At 35.5% G+C, this 22,232-nt stretch overlaps 1 protein-coding gene across 3 annotated transcripts in view; it reads right to left on the bottom strand.

Annotated features, from left to right (window-relative positions):
• AHI1 (Abelson helper integration site 1) overlaps positions 1–22,232 on the bottom strand; it is a 119,890-nt gene that overhangs the window by 59,324 nt on the left and 38,334 nt on the right. For all 3 annotated transcript variants that reach the window (XR_005828474.1, XM_040598359.1, XM_040598360.1), the window contains exon 19: positions 12,035–12,152. Coding sequence is in view for 2 of the 3 variants with exons in the window: in XM_040598359.1 (XP_040454293.1) it covers positions 12,035–12,152 (118 nt within the window). In the remaining variant the exon portion in view is untranslated. The remainder of the gene's footprint in view (positions 1–12,034; positions 12,153–22,232) is intronic.

Genomic DNA, 22,232 nt, shown 5'->3' with positions numbered 1-22,232 from the left:
ACTTTCCAATAAAGTACTGTTATCAAGGTACACGTGATGTGGCATACTATATACGTGTATTAATAGGGCACTACACTCCTGATTTTCCGAACAACAGTAGCACAATTACCTTTCTTCTGTTGGTTCTGCTTTTTATACATAAGCAGCCAAATCTGAAGCAAATTGAACTTGTGGACACAAAAGGTGAAAACCTACCATTAACTAATCAACATATAGTTCAAAATACAAGTTCTGAATATGTTTCCAAAATGAAAAGTTCCAACAGGACGACTCAGAGTCCTTAAAGGAGATAAATACTACCTCAGTTTTAGCTTGTAGCTGGCTCACAAAAGAAGTTCTTCAACTAGGAACGTGCACAATTCGGAAGTTATCAAGAGCTCAGCTACAACAGATTCTCCTAAACAGGCAGATGAGGCAACAGACCTCACTGATATGTACTGTGAATTGAGACAGCCTGAAAAAAAAACCTTCAAGGACAAGACAATCCTTTTTTATTAGAAAGAACACTGCTTAAATATGCTTATCTACAAATGAAAATTCAAAGATGCAAGGAGCCAGAAAACAAAGCCTGAAAATAGCAGAAAGCACGACATCTTACGAAGTGGATCTTAGCAGTTACAGTCCTCACTAGAAAATAAATTAAAAAAAAGCTAGTGGAATTGCTTCTTACGCTCTACTGGTAGATAATGACAACCAGAAGTTTGGTGAAAGAATTTTTGAAACAATTTATCACACCAAAAGACGCTCAACATAGATTAAGTAAATTCCATTTTTCTATATTCTATTCGTTGGCATATTAGCTGCATAAGTTTGCTTCCTCTGACCAGCCAGGCTCTGAATGGATTCCAGAAAGATCTGTATCAACATGTCACTGCAACACCCTTCAGTTATCTTGAAAAAAACCCCAATCAGTAAGACACCAGAAGCTAGCATAGACGGCTGAAGTAGAGTCAGTGGCCCTCTATTCAAAACAGAAGATACTGACAGGATAGGAAAAGGGGATACCTAGAAACATATGGGGTGCAATAAGTTAGAATAAATCTTCAGATGATGTAATACAGTTTCAAATACTATCTGTTACACAGTCTGAGTAAAAGTCTTCTGCAGAAGGACTGCCTAGTATGCCAAAGCAAAGCCTAGAGTCAAGTGAGCAGGAAAAACTAACAAGTTTTTTTGAATTTGCCTGTGTGTCATTCAGGTCTTTTTTCTCTGGCCAAAGTAGCAAAAACTGAAGAAACTAAGACCTATTTGTGAGGAGAAAAGATGAGGAAGGAATCTGTGCAATCTGTTCCTTCACTGGAACATGCCATAAGGTTGCAGAAAACATCCAAACACAAGTTTTCAGGAGCAGAGTTTTAAGGCAATTCTACCACCTCATCTGAAGCCAACAAGCAATGAGTCACAGTTCTTTACAACCTCCAGAGAGCAAGAAAGCAAGCTAATAGAGAGAAGAAAGGCTCCAGTGAAGCTCTCATTTCATCTGGATCAAAGCAGCACATTGAGGCCAGCTCTGTAAATAATACCAAGTCACTAGGCTGTGTGACAATAGCAGTGTGTAAGTTACACACCCACAGAGGCCTTCACTTCTCTGTATGCGCTTCCTGATTTCTTAATGCTTTCCCAAGCCACCATCCTCTATCATTAGTTTCTACATGACCAACATCATCAGTATCAAGCTACACTGATACCACAGTCTATTGCAGCGCATACTGTGGACCATAGATACCAAAAGTTAATTTAAAACGTGTTATATTAATAGAATGAATCATGTGAGGGAAGCTTGCTTTCACTGAACTTTGTGCTTCAGCTACATGGGTAACAACTGTTGCTTAGGAATCCACAAAAGTTTAGTTGCTTAACACAGATAAAAATCTATCTACAAAATTTGTAAAGGGTTTTTTAAATAGTTGAAAAAGTACGTATGTATGTATACGAAAAAAGGAAGGATAATGTCTTTTAAAAATACAGATTTTTTTAAATGTACTTGGGGTTTTGGTCACTTGTCAAAACAGGAATGAAGTGAAAGGACCTAGGTCTCCTCTTGGGAGAGGGAGATGCCTCCCTCCTGTGCACCATGGCCGCTACTAGGCCTTTTGCACAGTCCTCCCAGCTCCTCTGGAAATGACAGGAAAAGAAGAATCGGAACAATACGATGCATTATTTTCTCATCTTGTTCACTCATGTTGATTGCTTTACAGACATCATCCTTGCTGACCTGATGCTTCACTGCACAGGCCTTGGGCAGAAGAACTATTTCCACTTCTGAAACCAGCTAGAATTTCATTTAAGCATGCACTTTGTCAACACTTGCTGCCTTGTGGCTCAATAGCTCAAAAATTACAGACAAGCTCAGGCTGAAAACAGTTAACAGGACCTCTCCACTTAGGAATTAGGTTGGTTTAGGATCCACACAATTGAGAAAGTAAGGGCATACTCAGGCCAAATCACTTTTGGCAGAGTCTTTCCACAGTACTACGTCACACCCTGATTTTGCAATCCATATCCACTGCTGCCAAACAGAGAGTAACGCTTCACTTAACCCACACCCTTGTATAATTTGGCCGAGAGTACTTCCTTTAGCCTGAAGGCACAGCAGTAATTACCCTAACATACACCAATTTCAAGTAAATATAAATGGTGTTTCTTCTGATAAAGTTTTTGGAATCTTCAAAGATTGCCGTTATTGTGTTCTGTATTTAGTGTAATTTTTAGTGAAATATTTTAATTAACTTGCCTAGAAGAAACATGAAAAGGAACATATAATAAAGGGACATGTGTATCTTTGATCTCAGTATAAACAAATCTAGCAAGTTTAACTAGAAAATACAAACTCTTCTGACATTTACAACATCTTATCAATCACGTAGAGGAAACTGGATAACCACCTTTCAAAATAGAAGAACTAGATTGTCATGAATGTTAATGATTTTGTCTCTTATGTCTTTCCTACTGTGTTGGAACATTTTTGCGGTTAGATGAATCTCTACAGCTTTTGTTTTCAAGTTAAAAAAAATAATTTTTACTATTCATTTTATGAATGTAAACACTTGCCTCTTCTACCTTAAAACAAGGTCCTGTATTTGTGCCTTGAGCCAAAACTCTGACATCGGCAACTGGTGTTGGTGGCACAGTAAGGCCACAGAGCTCTGTCTGAAAGGAGGCTGTAGGCAGGTGGGTGTTGATGTCATCTCCCAGACAACAAGCGATAGAACAAGAGGAAACAGCCTCTAGTTGAGCCAAGGGAGGTTTAGATTGGACATTAGGAAAAATTTCTTCACTGAAAGGTTGGTCAAGCATTGGAACAGGCCACCCAGGGAAGTGGTGGAATCACCATCCATGGAAACGTTTAAAAAACATGTAGATGCATTAGAGGCATGGTTTAGTGGTAGGCTTAGAAGTTCTGGGTTAATGGTTGGACTTGATGATCTTAAAGGTCTTTTCCAACCTAAACTATCCTATGATTCTACGACTCCTTCCCCTGAAGAACAGCCCCAGCTGCATGTAAGTCATGGTAAGGGCATTGCTGTGTCCTGGGACTCTGAACTTATATTTACTGCTGAAGTCAGCTGCAAGGTGGAACAGCTCAGAGATGGCTCTCATGACTGAGCAGACGGAATAAGATCAGGGAAGTTCATGCAAAGGTTGGCTGCAGGTGACAACTGAGCCGCTGTAATTTATCTTCACTGAAGATACTGAGACACAGTTTCTTTAAAATGTAAACGGTATAGCAAAATAGCTTATAAAAGAACCAGAAAGGCATTAAAAAAAGCAGTACCTTGAAGGATGTTTCTGTTGTTTTAAAAGAAAATTAACTCTGAGAAAAATATTTTTAAAGTTGATTTTTCAGTTCTTCCATTCTGCTATGAGCAAATAATAACAACAACAAGGTTTTATTTTCTTTATCCTTTCTCTTACACTTTTCCCCTAAGTAAAAGTGAAGAGATACAGATATCTTAAAATGAATGACCATTTTCCCCAAGGGAGTTCCCATTCAAATTAGCACACAGACATATATATGAAAAAATTTAGATGTAATATTCTTCTGCTTTTGTTAAGAATATTTTTACCTAAATAGAGTGTAGTTAAGTAAGTTCACACTTGCTGAAGAGCTGATTAATGCTGTTTAGCTGGTACTTTGTCTCTGGTCAGTTCTCTTACCCTTTTTTTGAAAAATAAAGAGAAACCCTGGTAATTGGATCTGAAACTTAATCTGTTATCATAATTTCTTTGTGACTATGCAGTGCTTTATATTTAAAGTAAAGCCTTGTAAAGAATGGAAAGAAATTATCTTTGGTTAATAGGAGAAAACACAAAACCAGAATAATATACTTAAAAAAACTAGGGACTAAAATCAGCCAAGTTTATTAACTTCAAAAGTACTAGTCTTCTGCACTTTCTCATAACAATTTTCAAACATTATTATCTAAACTGGGAGGTTGTGTTTAAGTAATCCAGCTTCCAAAAGAAGGAAAACATACTTAAACATACTAACCAAAGAGTTAGAAGCAGTTGAGTTCTACAAATTATAGCAACAATGAGAATTCTGCAGTTGTATTTAGAAGCTTGTTATCAGAACAAAAAGCAATTCATATGTCTACATTTAGGAATGCAAAAGAAAATTATAGGCAAAATTCTCCATTTCTTAGAACCACTGTCCCATTAAATGAAAAGGCCACATTTAAAAAAAATAATTCCATCCCCATAATGTGAGAAGAATTCTCTTAAAAATTTTTTAAGGGTTAAATTTCTGAAAATTGTGTCAAGCAACATCAGTTCTTCAAATACGTATCAGAGCAGGAAAACGCCAAATTGCATAAAAGCATAGAAATATAAATGAGAGGTGAGAGAAGTATTAAGCACATATTTCTTTCATCTTAATGCATGTTCAACCTTTTCAAACACATGATAATGTACTGTAAGTAGACTGTAGGCTTGCAGGAACCTAACCATTCTGGAAGTGTTTCTTCTCATGTATTCTTAGGCTACTTTGTATTTTGGCAGCACCTCTACAGGATATACTAATAACGTTCTATATTTCTGTACAGTGTAGAACTTACAGACAACTGGCAGTAGAGTACTAATCAAAGATATGTCCCCTGCTGGACTCCCTGATCATATTGAGGTCATTACAACTATCCCGTAGTGAACAGACTTGCATTTCTCCCTCTCTAGTAGTAAGTATAAATAGGAAAAGATAAACATATCAGGCCACCAGGGAAAAAAATTACTAAAACCCTTTTACAGGGGCTGCATAATGTCACATCATCATTTTTTTAATCAATACCACAGAAAAATAAAGCTCAGTAGACTCACAGATACTAATGAAATTGAGAGACTGTCTTTGTGAGATTATTAAACATCACCTACTTCCCTTTTGTAAGCATCTCATATAAAAGTAAGGAAAATTAATTTCCGTCACCACCTATTCCTCCCAGCAGCTGGTACTACACTCAAACCACTTTCAACAAACAGTGTGGGTACTGAACCACTTTTTGGTATATATTTGGTACTCTTCACCACAATATGCTCCTGCCCCAGTTTTAAGATGTGGGACTAAAAAGAAGTATCCCAAAGTGACTTAGACATTACGGTAAATTACTACACCATTTCCATGGCTCTGATCTGGGCAGACCTACGCTTAATTCGCTTAATTGCTTTCCCCATCAGAACAAATCTAAATGAAGCTGTTGGGTGAGCTAATGAGGCAGCACACATTACAGTTTAACAGGGAACTAACATACCCAGATTCTTTCAAGCCAAAATTGAGAGTTCTCTTCTTATGTTTAAATTCTCCACATTCAATCCATTTCTCTTAAAAATTGAAGATTTCACTCCTACTTTAAAATTTGACAAAATACAGTATTTACAGTAATACAGTAGGGTAAAAAAAAAAAAAAAAAAAAAGGAAAGAACATATTCAGTGATCTCTGTGCCATTCAATTTGCCTGCATGGATTGGATCCCAGTAAACAAATTTCTCCAACTGGCACTCCTACTGGCACTCCCACTAAACAAAAATGGTCCCCGCAAGGTCAGCATTATCTAATTTCAGCACAGTAGTATGGGAAAGCCAGCAATTCTGCTGGCTGTACTGCATGCTTTTCTTAGTCATCTTCTGTCTGTCAATCATTTTTTCAATCTTCTTTGAAAATGCCACCAACTTGTATCCAAACAAAAAGATATACTACAAATTTCATATTCATGTTATACTTGGACTATACAGTACACATACACGCTACCTTCAATTAACACCTACCCTGTAATGTTTTTTAATGTCTCTTCAGGATACTTTATTACTGTTTATTCTCAAATTAGAAAACTATACTATTCTAATAGTAAAACTGAATTCAGTTGTTCATTTGATACATTTTCAATGACAGTTTGCGTAAGTCATTTTTCCCCTAACAGTTTCTTAGAAAGAGATGAAAAGAATAAGGCCATACTGAACTAGCTTTCTACAGACATTCTTCCTTGAGTGGCACAAAATTACGTCCAAAGCAACATAAATATCCCCAACAAACAAACAAAAACATTAAAGATCTCCAGGACTGTGGTAGTACTGAAGACAGATGTTATAGAGTTGGGGCGAAAGTATAAAATACTGGAAAAAAGTAATTAATGATACCAACATACATAGGAGGATGTAACTTTTGACAGTGCTCCTGCAGCATCTCTGTAAAAATGTGAATTTTCCTACTTGATGTACCTCCTTTTTCTGCTCCTCAAAAAGCAAGAATCAATTTAAAAGCATTTAGCTGGTGCATAAATTTTTTTGATATCTTTCATAGAAACCTATTTCACTGTTTGCTTAAGACTGGAAAAAGAAGTTTAAGTAGTCTATCAAATATAACATAGGACTCAAATACAAAGTCAGTTTTGTTAATATCTTCAGAGTGTGAGAAAGAGTGTTTTCAAGCTTTCACTTTACATAGGTGAAAAACACCTTTGACTGTCAGTTGTGTTAATGGAGAGAAAATTTCTAATTATTCTCAACCCTGCCCAAGCATTGTGTTGTTTCTGATATTTTTTTAAAGATACAAGAACCATCACGTTTCTAGAACATATGTAATTAATTTTTAAGAGCAAGTTTAATTAACTGGTTTTATTGAAGTAGAAATTTTAGTAAAAAGATCTGTGCAGTATTTATAGTCCAGCTTCAGTCTCCCACATAGTTAACAATTAGTGTCACTGCTAATTACCATTACTTGAAACCTAAAACTTATTTTAGAAAACATGCCCTGAACACAATGGGAGTTACTGACAAGTCACTGTCGAATAAAGCCTAAAAATGCGGGGCGATTTCTTTCATGGCATGCCACAGATCTGCAAAACTGTGTCTGAGAGTAGAGGAAGGTGATTTCACTGTCCGAAGATGCTCAGTCTTAAGGAGGGAAGGTAAAAAAAAACAGAGGGTATTTTAATGCCTCTCAGAGAACAGGTGATTGAAAGCTGAAGGTTTTGCTGTTTTTTTATTTGTTTTAAAAAAATGTAACTAGCAAATGGATTAACCTGGAAAAAAGTACAAAGATGAGAACATGACAAGGAAAAGATAGGAACGTCTCAGACAAAGTCCTGGATACAGTGCAGTGTTGCACGGTAGTAGTACAGGACAAGGCATGATAAAATCAGCACTGAAGCATGAGCATAAGCAGAACTATAGAGCACAAGGAAGGTAAAGCCTCAATTCTGACTATCAAAGATGAGTTTTAGACAAATTTTAAACATTACATACTTTTAGGGACAGATTCCTTAAAGTATACTAAAGAATAATCCAGTAAGAATAAAGTAAGCTGCTATATATACAACATGGAGAAATTTGAGTAGAGTGAAAAACAGGACCAACCATCAGACTTTTGTAAGCACTTGCATGAAATCTTAACTGGAGACCAGTTACTAGGAGTGCACTCCAGGGGTTGATACTGGATAACTAACATCTCCATTAATGGCCTTGATGATGGGACTGAGTGCACCCTCAGCAAGTTTGCAAATGATGAACAACTGAGAGGTGTGGCTGACACACCAGGGGGACATACTGTCATTCAGAGGGTCCTTAACAGGCTGCAGAAATGGGCCAACAAGAATGTCACAAAGTGCAACAAAGGGAAATGCAAAGTCCTGCATTTAGGCAGGAATAATCCCATGCACCAATGCAGACTGAAATACACAAAATACTATTTAAACATCAGAAAAAAACCTTTACCATGAGGATGGTCAAAATTGTAATAGGTTATCCAGAAATGTTGTGGAGTTTCCATCCCTGGAAATATTGAAAACCCAACTGGACATGGCCCTGAGCATCCTGCTCTAGGTGAACCTTCTTTGAGCAGGAGAGCTGGGCTACATGGCCTCCAGAGGTGCCTTCCCACCTCAATGCTACCACAATCTTTTCTTCACTCATCTCATCTAAAGAATGTTCTGTGCTTGAGAAAGGTGCTGAAGCTCTCTATTTGACAATTAAACATCACATTATTTGATTTAGAACAAAGTTAGGATATCTAAGCATCACATGTAAAACTCCTGATCAGGGATTAAACCACTCTTTAAAGAGACAAGGAAGGATCTGGTATTGGTTTATAATTAGAAGTTACAGCAGTTAAGCATGCAGAAAACCAATCACTAGCAGATTTTTTCACTCTATATGGAATCACTTCATAAAGATAACAATTCACCTTTTTTATTTAATTAACTAATAATCAGAAAGAGGTGCTCTGTGCAAGTCTATAAAACATTATACAACAGAGGGAAGACTGAAATAAGAGGAGGCATCTTTGCTAGCACCCTATGAAATATTCAAGGATGCATGAACCCAAGTAGTTTTGAAGTAACTCAAGTTTGCTTTCACAAAGTAGCATTGCTGAGGGAAGGGGTTATATTAGAACGATAAATGGCATCGAACCGTATTTTCAGTGTTTCATGAATTCCTCCTTCACATAAAATATTCAAGTTTCTTACTGTTTGACTGAAGTGTTGTAAGAGCCTGCGGACATCGGCTCTTAGGAAGGACTGACAGGGAAGACGAGAATGGCGAGCGCTGTAGGGAAGGGAGGAGAGGCATAAGTGTGCAGAGCTGTAGAGTAGGTGACAGGTTTATCAAGAGCATATGGGTCAGAACTGGAAAAGCAAGCGAAAATATGGACATTGTGGGGGGCACCTGCTACAGACTGCCTCATCAAGAAGAGGAAGTGGGTAAAACCTTTAAACAGAGCAAGAAGTCTTACAAATACAGGCCCTGTCATGGAGGTTTTTAACAACCCCAGTAACTGCTTGAGGCACAAAAACACAGGCTAGAGGCAATTCAGACTTCTGGAATGTGCTGGGGACAACTTCTTTATGCAGATGATGGACAGATGCTGTCCATTTTGATAGAAAAGGTAAGGGGCTGCACCCGGTAGCTAATAATGAATAAGGCAGAACTTGTTGGAGATAAAGGCAGTCCTGCCTCATTGACTATGAGATAACTGATCTTGAGGGAAGGAAGGTAAATAGCAGAACAAGGACTGGGGCTTTATAAAAGCCTATATACACGTGAAAGTATGTGCTTGAAGAAAGCCAAAACATACTATATGTTTGAGAGTATACAGAACCCATCTGTTAAAATGAACAGGCATGTTTAAAAAGCATAGTAGCGAGTATTATTTTTATTAGAAGTATTCCAAAACCACTTACAGCTATTTCTGCAAATATATCTGGATATATAAAAATCTAAAATTCAGGAAAGATCTGCAGTACTACTGCTACTGCCCACAAACCAAAAAGGTGAATACCCTGTTTTCCCACTGCTTCCTACTAATGCAAGACCCTGATAATCATCATCTTAAAAGAAGAAAGTGCGACATGTATCCAGGCTGCTACTCTGTCCATACCACAACACATAAGCTACCACCTTATAAAGTTAATATAGCATGCACATACACCAGTTACATAGTTAAAAGGATTGCCAACAGAGCTTTACAGATGCTGCTTATAGGGAATTCACTATAATGGGAACTCTGCATTTTGATTTAAGAAGCATTAAATACACAGCAAAAGGTGACAGAGAAAGTGTGAGAATGAGAAGACTGAATCACTGCCAACATAACCCTCAGGAATACATAACCATCTGCTGGACAAAAATGAAGGATCTTTGTATTACAGGCAGTTATTAAGAATGCAACATCCCAATAACATAAGTACGGAGAAGCATATATATTGTGTATATGAAACCAAGACAGAAAAGAAAGGTTTTGTGGTTCCAGCACAATCTGCAAATTACTAGATCTGTTCAGGTACAGATTTTCTGTTATTCAAAACAAAGATTAAACTGGCAGTTAGGAGCTATGAACATAAGCACCTATCTTCACACTTTATAACCAACAGGAAAGATGAAATAGATGGGTAGATCTCATATGTTTCACCAAAAACAACTCTATCACAGTAGAACAACTTGGAGGTCCTCAAAATGACAGAGAAGTAATACAGAATTTTAAAAGATTTTCTTCCAGGAAAAAAAATTATTTCAGTTGTGGTTCAACAGCATTTTAATGGTCTTCTTCCCCTAAAAAAATCTTCATTTTCTCACTGTTTTCATTCACTGTTGAAAGACCATTAAAGTATACCTCTTTTTTATTTTACTTCCCTTGCACAAATAATATCCTGTACCTGTGTATTGTCTTGATGTATTAGTCAGTTTTGGAAACAACTACATTGGGAGTGCACATGCACAGCTCTAACATATACCTATGTTTGTTGATACTGTTTAAGTAGTTTCCATCAACACATTTATCTGTGCTTCTGCATAAAGTAAAATCCAAGACAATAAAATGCACTGGTTTCAGCAATATTAGGTATAGCCATTTTAATAAAAGTATATGTTAATGTTCTTTAGAAAGTTAGTCCACTTATCTGAAATATTCACAATATGTAGGACAGCATATGTATTGTACTGTTACTGCATGATTTCATGCTCTGGAAACAATAAGCATCTGTTATGTGACAGATTAATATTACTATGGCTCTAAAATCTTTTGTTAAGGTAGAAAATGGAAATACAGAAGCTAATTGGTGTATGGCTGTTTGCATTGTGAGTTAGTGACTAAAAGCGATTCTGAGAGTAGTGGTCAATCTTCTAAAGTCCATGCTAAGGACTCTTTCCCCTGCTGCTCATAAAAATTAATCATAACTTGATTTGCAAATAGAATTGTCTGCCTTTAGGAGACTATTCTATATAATTGTAGAGGCTATTCCTATCTTTACTAGCTACGTTTTAAATCTCTATTACCTGTTTTTAGTTCATTATATATTCCACTCTCCCCTGGACTACTTTTTACTCTTCTCAAAGACACAAACCAAAACCACTTCAAAACTAAGGTTCTGATTTTCTATTTTATTTTACAGGTGCCCAAAGAAGAGAAAAAAAGGCATGAAATTATCAATTTTGTTTTTAAATATTGTGATCAGCAATACAACAGATATTAGCAAAGTAAGTATAAAAAAAATGCGTATCTCATTGCTGACCTTTTTCTCAAAATCTTTAACACTTAATCAAACACAAACAAAACACAAACATAAAACTTTAACACAAAATCAAACACTTAACAAATTTAGAAAGAAATCCCTAGAAACAGATTACAGACAACTGCAAATAGACTACCAAGCACTATGGCTCTTCAGTAGTAAGAAAAGCAGCTTACCTTTTTCTTTTATCAGTACATATGCTTTTAAAAATAAGATTTTTATTGTGTTTCAGCGTCTGTGTTTAAGATACTTTAGTATTAAAATATCAAAATACTAAACTAAGAAAAGCTGGCAATCTCATGCTGCTCTTGGAAATTACAGTACTAATATAAGTATACAGCTTAAAGTAAAAAGCTTTACAAGGGAACATGTATCAGTATTGGACTGTATCACACTGCACTTTATAAACAATATCACATATAACACTAACCAGGACACTCCCTGAAAGAGTTTCACAGCAAAATTTTTAAGGGCAGAAAAAAGTCCTTGTGCAAGTTATTACCCATTCCCTACAGAGAGAAGAAATAAAGACAGAAACTTACCACTTTTAGCAGTGTAAGAATACAGAGGATTCAGTGGAGTGCTCAGAGTACCTGGCAGTTTTAGTTTGGAGTGTGGTGACAGTGATGATGATGCAGGAAGCAAGAGATTTGAGCTCGCCTGTAATAGGAAAGACAAATCAGAAAGTGAAGTGTAATTTCCTGGGTTACTTACTGATGCAATAGCTATAAGAGAAATATTTGCTTACTGTAAATAAATATTAAATTCCAGGAAAAAAATAAAGACTCAAGTTGATGATAAATAACAATTCCAATGATAGGTTGTTTTTGTTTGTTTGGGGCTTTTTTTTCCTTTGGTTTATTTTGTGTTTGTTTTTGTAAGACTATTTAGAGACACAGACTTGATACTGACACAGCTATGAATTGAATTGTGTGTTCACATTTGGATACAAACTCTCAAGCAGTACAAACAATGGAACAGAACTGTTTGAACTGGCATTTCATTGTGTCTTCACATATAAAAATAAGGTGGCATTTATATATGGTTATAAACTTATAAATGTAAAGTAACTTCTCACTTTTGAGTATTCAAACTACACTACATCTACAAAGAGGTTACTCAATATTAGAATGAAAGGAAAATATAAATCTTAACCCAGACTTAACACAAAACTGTAATTTCTGCATATCAATAAAGCATACTTTGACCAAAACACCAGACAATTCCTTTATGTAAGTAACACAAAAAATATTTGCAGTCCTTATTCCCATAGCAACAAAGATACTGTAGTTAAAATTTGGTTTGCTGTGGAGTTTCTTGATATACATGCAGCTATCACAAAGCAAAAACCTTTCTCAAACTTTATTATTATTATCCAATACAGTCTATGTAAAAAATATATTATGACAATCTTAGGGTTTTTATCACGTGATCCCATGGAGAGTTTTACAGTTTGTAAAACACATTTTCACTGGCTGCCTTGATAATACAGCCAAAAGGGATGGAAAATAGGCCTTAAATAAAATATATGTAACTTTCTTCAAACAAAATAGATTCATATGCTAAATTTATTGAGTTAGTTACATAAAACAACATAATACTTGACCTTTCCAAAGTCAAGCCTACTTCACAATCTAGAATAAATGCATATAGTCACTTAATCCAACTAAAATCCCACACTCAGTGGAGCACTTTCTTTGGCCTCAGTAAACTCTAGATCAGACCCTCAAACTTCAGTTGTAAGCCAAAACAGAAAAATGACATTTTGCAAACTTTCAATCTACTGGCTTGTAAATTCTGTTTAAGTAAAGGAGACAGCTATAACAAAGTGAACCAGTGGCTTATTTCCAGAAGTGATATAATTTATATAACTACTGTTTCTGTCATTTAACAAATATGAAACAATTCAACAGATTTCAACAATGCAGAATATCTGGTCATTGGCAGGTGTACTGGGATGCAGGTAATACAGCACTAAAAACATGGATTGATGGGGCCATATAGGATATCTGCTATCATCTCCTCTGTATTACTACACTAGATCTTCATCTTAATGTATCTGTTTTTTGTGTAGCAATATGGATTTAACTCTACTAAAAGAAGTTCATAATAAAAACTGTCTTCTACTAGTCAAGTACTCTCTCAGCAACTGTGTACAACTGTAATTACTGTACTCCAAAACTGACCAGAAAGACAGAAAATCGGATCAACCATTGAACATGACTTTAAAAAAGCATTAAACCAGCTAAATTTTACTGCAGTATACAAATTTAACAGAGTATTAATAAACAGTAGTTGTGAAATGAAAGCAGAATGGAGAAGCCTATTTTCCTGAACAACAAAATCCATCTGCTTTTCGTACCTTTAGGCATGCAAGTGACTAAGTTTCATTAATCCAAAGTTTTCTCTGATACACACACACAGTGGAAAGCCACTACCTGATGTGTTCACTCAAATACAGAAAAATAATCTGTTCTGCAAATGCACTGAGCTCAGCTTCCACTGTTATCCACCGTCAGATCTAGGGAGAGCCTTTCTGCAGGAAGACAAATGAGACCATCTCCCCCCTGCGTGAATTTCTTGCTGAGTGCACACTACACCATGAGTGATACAAAGGTGTGTTATCCATTCAAGTATTCTCATGAAATTCTCTTTCAAATTTTCTATCAAAAAGTTGTTTCAGACACTACCATGGAATGAAGAGTGGTTGAATATGTCAGCATTTCAAAATCAGACTAAACACAGCAGAGCAAACTATTCAAAACTAGTACTTAACAGACATTCCTGGTTCTCCTGGAGGGAAAAAAACATCAGGAAAAATTTGCCTTGATTGTGGTGCTTGAATTATGTAAGAGATATGGAACCTTGCATGTAAGTTATTAATGTACAGCATTTAATTCACTTATTTTCCAGCTGTATTACCCAAATACTCTCATTATACACCAAACAGCATGCTTTGAAATCAAATGCAATAGACACACACATTAGAAGACTGAATGTATGGTCCTGAAGATTTAAGAAAATCGGCCTTTGTAAAATGCAAAACAAGTTCTTACAACTCTTCCTTCTCTCAAAGTCCTTAAAACCAAAATAAAAACCATTTTTATAAAAGAGATATTAAAAAGAAAATTTTAAATTTAAGCAGTCTTACAGGAGTGATTCATTCCTCCCCTTAATGGTAATGAAGCTCAGCACAGGTGAGCCAAAAAAGATTGCCCATTCAAAGTAAACATAAAATCAGAGTTTTAATGACCTTTCTGCTACTAGGTCTTAGGTATTATTTAAATCTCTAAAAACCCCATAGAGGAAAAAAAAAAACCCACAACATTATAAGAGAAGAAGGAACCACTCAGCTAATAAGTGAGCACTAATTATTCAGCAGAACCGTTTGCAGGTGAAGTATACTGTCCTAAAAATAATAATTAACTCTCCTACAACAGACAGACATAAGACTACCTACAGAACAGAGTGAAGCAATTTTTTTTTTTTTGAAATGCATGCTGTGGGAAGGCATTGCTAAATACCTTTACAACAACGAGTAAAGCTGGCTAAGATAGCCAACCACCAATCTACTTAATTTTCACAACAGGCTCTGCTTGCTTCACTCACAAACCACAGCTTTATCAAAGACACAGTTTACTACTATCCCAAATTGAGTAAAACCAAGAGTTATAACATTCATGTAGGTTTTGTAGCACAAAAGGATACCTACATAATTCTTGCCAAGTTTAAACAAAGCTGATTTGCATTTTCTTTTTTGTGTTAGGGCTGCTCTATGCAAATTATGCAAATATACATTTTCAGTGGAACTAGTTTTTACATTAAAAGTGCATTGCATGACACAGAAAACAATACTGCAAGACTTGACAAGCTGACAATAACAATTTCTCTTTTTCCCTGAGAATGCAATTTTCTGACCTTTGCAACCAATATAATGTATATTTCCATATATACTTGCAAGTCAAATCAAGGTGGCCAGCTCTATGCTCTCTCTTATTATTTTAGTTTTAGGCTTCCCTTTTGAAACTTCAGGCCTCTAGGATGCTGTTTCTAAAAACAATTTAAATAAAGTTATTAAACCATGATTACACAGACTTTAAAAGTTGACAATTGAATTGGAAATAAAAAAAGAACACAAATTCTGCTGGTTTTCTCAATGCTAGACAGAAAATACATAGGCGACAACGCTTAAAGGAGCAGTACAGTACTACAGCTATCAAATTTGGAATGTTAGTTTGAATCAAGTTTACATCTTTGTAAAAATGCAATCATTTCTCTGACAATAGTGTTAGGAGGACTCCAACGAAGGCTGGGATTCTAAAGGTATTCTGCAATCACTTAAGAGATCAATCTGTTCTGTTCTTAAGTAATTTCTAGACTAACCCATCCAGATGGCAACACAGTTCCCTCGTAACTTGGGTGCTCCATTGTTTTTCCCCACAGAAGCCCAGAAGTGACCAGGGCATACATATGAAAATTGATGCTAGAAAATGCTTGATCCTACAGTTTAGATGCAGCCATTGTCTATAGATACGTTTCATCACACAGTAATTAATATGCATTCAATTCCTCAGTTCTGCCAGAGAGTTCTGGTATTTCAATGACAGGCCTACCACAAAAGTTTTCCCCTTTTTTTGTTTTTCTTTGGCCGGGGTGGTGTGGTGTGGAATCTTAAGAAATTAAGATTACTATGAACATTTGGAATAGTGAGCTTCTTACTTTTAGTCACAAGGAAAACCAAATTCTTCATATGATACACAAAACTGTTAAATACAGGCTCAGTTATACACAGCTTGTACAAACTCACTCAGCCATTAAACACAGAGTGTACGACCTTTCCTGGATTGGATAAAACTGGCATTTCTGCTTAAGAACATGCCTGGATACACACATTTGAGCAGAACTGGGCAATGTCAGCACCAATACTAGCAAAAATTAGGTTTGTCTTGCTTAGTAAGAACCAAAAGATTGCTGTGTATACTGTAACCTCTTCTGCAGTTGGTTATGACTCTTTATTATCAAAGAACCTAAGACCAGGCAAATAAAAATCCATTACTTCAGTGGTTAAATTTTAAAAATGTCGTATTTTGTGCAAATGAAAAATTGATGAAATTGTGTCACATACAAAACACACCCATAGATACTTGTCTTGCAATTTAATTTCTCTTCCTACTAAGGAAAATAGACACCTGAAGTTCTTGTGACCCAAATCTTATCAAATACATATAGAATCCTATTCCTCTGTACCTCCTGGTAAAAGACATTAGGACATGAGTCTTAACACTGTATACAGTTTCAGGTAATCATGTAACTACTCAGACATTTGTAATCCTGTCCCCCTCCCCATCCCGACTGCTCCCCAAGTATTTGGTTAGACTAAGCTTTTCTCATCATATATAAGTCCTTCTTTGGCAGATTAAAAAAACCACATTTTTTTCCCCACAGAGATAGATATATAAAAAGATAACATTCTGAGAATTTCATTATCATTCCTATTATTAAAAAAAGTATAACCAGGGTTGCACTTCACTAAATTGTTTTTAAATTTAAGCACATAAACAAAAAGTGTAATCTAATTTCTTAGGCTGACAAGGCCTCATTTGCTTATTCCAGCAATTAACTGTAATGTAACCATAGAGAAAGGTAAAAAACAAATCCTGACTGGATTTCCCTATAATACGCAGCACTTTTGGATGCAAAGACATAAACTTATTTTCTGTATCATTGACTTGAATTAAAAACAAATTGCTTTCCTCAGCTAACAAAAAATAAAAGGAATATGTGAAATTTTATTTAAAAAAATATTAGTGGTTTAATCTTGTATGGCCTTCTTTAATTCTCAACTTACAGTATCTCAGTATTTGAGCCATGATTAATGTTCCTTTCTGCACCCAACATGTTGCAAGAAGCACATGCACCAGTGTTCAAAAAAACAATTGTCAACAACGTTATTAGTTGACTCAGTGCACATTTACAGTATTTTCTGACATAAAAAGTTCTTAATAAAAGCTGCTTTCTCCATGCTTTGGTGACAATAAGCCAGAAGGAGATACCATTTGCTGGGTTTTACCAGCATGAGTGAATCTAGCTTTCTCTGCTCTAAAATATGTTTTGCATAAACATACTATTACTCAGATGTCCCTGTTTAATTTGTTTAGCAGGGAGAAAACATAGAGTGCAACTTTTCCTTAATACTGTAACAAACATTTATGGTGAGAAAACTACGATGGTAAAAAACTGGAAATGTAAGTAAAGGACCACCAGTAAAAGCTGCACACTTTAAAAAATGCTTACCACCATCTTATTTTACCCTCTGATAAAATTATGATGGATATAGTTTTATGTTAAAAAAAGAATACAATTAATTTCTTGTGTCTGACGTACCTTTTATATAAACATAAGCCACTGAGAGAAATACAATGCTGAAAAAGACCAGTAGTGGAACAAAATCTCCTGCCACAGTTCACTGCAGCTTACTATTGCTACTTTAGACCTCTATTCAAATGGTAATGTTAGCAAATATTAAGCAAGAATTACAGACAATCATCTGTGCTGTAAGCACAGGAAATAAGACCACTGGTGTATAAATATTACTGTGCTGATACTCTAACTAGATTCATAGAGGTCACACTTCATTTGAGTAAAAGGCTGAGAGCATGCAGATTTAAATTCCATATTCACAGTAAAATTTGTAGTGACTCCCTATAAGAATCTGTGTATCCAACAAAAGATGCACACAATTCCTCATTGACTTTTGTAATTAAAAGTATAAGAAATAGTAGAGGAAAAAGTAGAGGAGAGAGGAAAAAGACCTTAATACATTTAAATTACATATTCAGGGAATTCAGTAAATATTCCCACGACCAGATATTTGAAAGTACAGTCTTGCCATAAAGAGCCATTTCAGTCTCTTTATGCTCCATGTTAGCTACCACGCTAGCGGAGAATTTCAGAGTTCTGGTACCAGATCTTACTCTGGAGGAGGTTCAGGCTGCATTGCTGCCAAGCTGGAAGGCATGTTTATAACACACTACTTATTTCTAAGGTAACTACCTAGACAATGATCTTACCTAATAGTATAAGCAAGATAAGCTACCTATTTTATTTGATTCACTAGGTAAGTGTGGGAAAACTAGCAATTACTGTAGAGTAACTACTTGCAGTAAATCCATCCAGATCAGTATGAGAATAGTTTGTGAAACTACTCATGTTACATCTGTGCCAAAACTTCTTCATCTACAAAAGAGACAAGCTCCTTTTTTCCTTTCCTTTCCCTGTTTTGACTGTGTTGTTTTAAAATCCATCTGATGCTTGCTAGAAAGAATGCCTAGAAAAATTTCTTACTACGTAAAGAATATTATAACATAGGAAAACAGAAGAGATTTTAAGGATCTGACTTGCTTTGTAAGATTTTCACAAAGGAGAAAAAAACCAACCAAACCAACAAACCACAGAAAAAAGAATAGCTGTTTGTTCAACTTTTTCTAACACAGGCAACTGAATTAAAACTGGTGAATTTAATGAAATGAGAAGCAAAATTCATTAAAATTTCCAAAACCTTACCTTATAACAAACTACTTCTTCAAGACATATGAAGTAAAATTTTGGCAAAGCTTTCATATGGTATTAAGCATTTTACCTATATAAAGCTTCTAGTAATACTTCAACCATTTCATATCAACAATCATTTCAGGCAATCATAACAACTCACAGTATCTGCTTGGTAAACGGAAAAAAGTTTGTAAGAAGTTTTTTTATCCGGTAAATGAAGTGTGTAGGGTTATATGATTTCAGATGCAAAAGTGGTTCCACCATGGCTTATAAAAAACATCCTTCTAAGTCTGCAACTGGGAGTAGCTACGTTTAAAGTAATAATTGCAACAGAACTTCCTGGAGTAAGAAAAGCATTTCCTAGAATTCTGAAGAGGAATACTGGAAAAGGAATAGGAAAAAGTACACAGCACTATTCAAAAGCACCTATTTAATTTAAAGACCCTCATTCCAGTGGAATGTATTGCGCAAGTCATCAGAAAAATGACTGCCTATGTTACAGGATCATGTTACCTGCTAATATGATAATTAATGAACTAAACCCCAAATCTATCATGCAGAGGGCCATATGGATCTGACTTGAAACTGCTATAAAAGCAAAACTGGAAGAAATATAACTTCATTTACATTTTAAAATTCAACCGAACTTTAATGATTTTTTAAATTATTTACTAATCTGATGTAATGAAAAGAACATTAGTAACTCTTATGGAGAATTACAACACAACCTACTAATAAGTAACACAATAATGCCATGCACCTGTCATATAACTTTTACATATATCATATATATACTCCATAATGTAAGAGTAATTATAATGTGTTAGATCAAAGATCCATCCTTACATTTTTCAACAGTAAAGTGTAGCAGGTAAGGCACATAAGTTTAGAGTGATCTTTCTCCTGTAGGCCATTTCACTTTCATCACTCAGCAGTTCAGGAACCTCTTGAGCATCAGCTGGCAGTAACACTGGTTCATTGGACTAACAGCTTTTGCTTAATCTCTTCTTCATGAATTTGCCCAAAATCTCTGTGAACCCACGTACACTCCTGACCTTCACAGCACTCGGTGTATTTAATTTCAGCCCATGTCTCTACTTCAGCTGTAAGAAACAATATTTTTTTTCCAATACTGTTCCTGATTTCATGTATTTATGGCACAACTTTCCTCTCACTCATCTCCACCTGCACCACCCTGCGAAGCTGAGGACCTCTAGTCAATCTCATTACATGCAAGCTCTTCAACAGCTCTTGGCATTTGTGTTTCTCCTATTTGAACTACTTCTCATTTTACTATGTTATTGTTCAGAAGGGATGTCCAGAACCAATTACAGTGTTGAATACATGGGCTCATCCTGGATTTCCCAAGTTGAAACACACAAGCATCCCCCTCATATTCAGTTGGAGCAGATCTTATTTATGGTTTTCTGAAAACTATTCAGCTACATTTTTGGTTTTAATAAGAAATAAAATTAAGTGCTTTTGTGCCTTTTTTTTTTCCTCCAACTATGGCATACACAGTATAAAAAAAAAGGTTTCCTATTCATTTGCAAGTTTTCTTTGGGAAAAGCTTACAAGAAATTTAAGACAATTCTATGAACTTACTGAAACGAGGGTTTAAAAATACTGCAAATTTCTTGCATGGGTGATAGATAAGATTACAGTATTCTGTACCTCCTCTGACAGTTTGCAGATAAAAATTTTTTATTGTAGGCACGATCAAGTGAAAAAGGTCTTTCAGACTGCTAAGACATTGCAGCATTGCCTTGTACTTGGCCAAAAATGTTCACAGAATTGGCAACGTTTTAACAAGAGTCCTCAGTTCGTACCTCTGGTTTTCTACCTTCAGGCAGAAGTTATAGTAAGTTACTATAGAACTCCTATGTTCCTGATTTGCACTAAAACCCAGAAGCCAAGCATGGTGTTTCAGATTCTACCAAAACCAAGATGACCTGGAAGACAGATTCTTACAAGACTGACAATGGTAGCATAAAAAATACACACCCCTTCAGCATTCATCTCTGCCTCTAGGTCTTTGCTGCAGACAAAAGGATGAGTTACCATCTTCTTCCACCTCATGGCTTAGATAGTATCAGTATCATGTTCATGTGCTCATTAAAAAGGTTGCATATTTTTTCTGAAAAGCAGTGGCTTTAAATTGTTCTGTTTTCACACAACAAGATACATTTGCATCTCAACTAAATTCTAAAAGGAGACCATCTGGAAGGACTACACAGTACAGTATTTGATGTATACTATACCAAAGCATCATATATGACCATACTTTACAGTCCTAGATTTAATGATGAAAGCTCAGTAGATTTGATGCAATCTGAGGTATAAGCTTCTGGATTCTCTCACAGTACCTACTCCCTTAATGACTTCTGGCATGGTAATAAATGCACTCAAAGGACAAAAAAATTAAAACAGTTTTAAGTGTTTCTGTATACAGGAAAGAATATTTCCACATTCTACTTGAATAATACTGCACCAAGTACCAGAATTTTGGTAACCACTGATAACCTTTTAATAACACTTTTCACAAATACATTGTGAAGTATAGACCAGAAAAGCCAATCATACTTCTTATTAATTTAGAATTATTCACATGTTAAGAGATGAGGCAGCCAAAATAACTGATTCCAGGACTAGTACTACAGAGATGCTGTCCTTAAGTGCTACAAGTTTTTTCTCTCCTTCAAATTTTAGCATTAAAGTTTTGACATCTAAAAAAAAAAACAACCACCCCACAATTTCAGAGCTAGGATATTATTTATACCTTTAATGGAAGCCCTTCTCCCCATATCTACAGAACATGCATCAATCCCTTGTCATGCAAAGTTACAAAAAGGTATTGTGACTGCTAGATGGAAGTGAAATTTTAAATACATAAATACTAACACTGGATGAAAAGAACTTATGAGTTCTTTAAATGAGTAGAGATGGGTTAAGTGTTTTCCTATCAAAAACTTCTGTGAATAGAAACATATATTAGCATTAGTTCCTTGAGACAGAGAAAAATAATAATTGCTGCAAAGATTCACTATACTGTAATTTCTCTATGTGATAAAAGGCAATTCTGCATTCCGGTTTCATAGAGAAATTAATTTTTACCTTTTGTAACAAAATGTCCTAGCCTTTGTGAATTGCTAAAGCTTCAGCCCAATATTCAACTCTTGGTTTTAATTA

This window comes from Falco naumanni, chromosome 6 (genome assembly GCF_017639655.2).
Source record: "Falco naumanni isolate bFalNau1 chromosome 6, bFalNau1.pat, whole genome shotgun sequence".
Classification (NCBI taxonomy): Eukaryota; Metazoa; Chordata; class Aves; order Falconiformes; family Falconidae; genus Falco; species Falco naumanni.
This window is presented reverse-complemented; position numbering and strand designations above follow the sequence as displayed.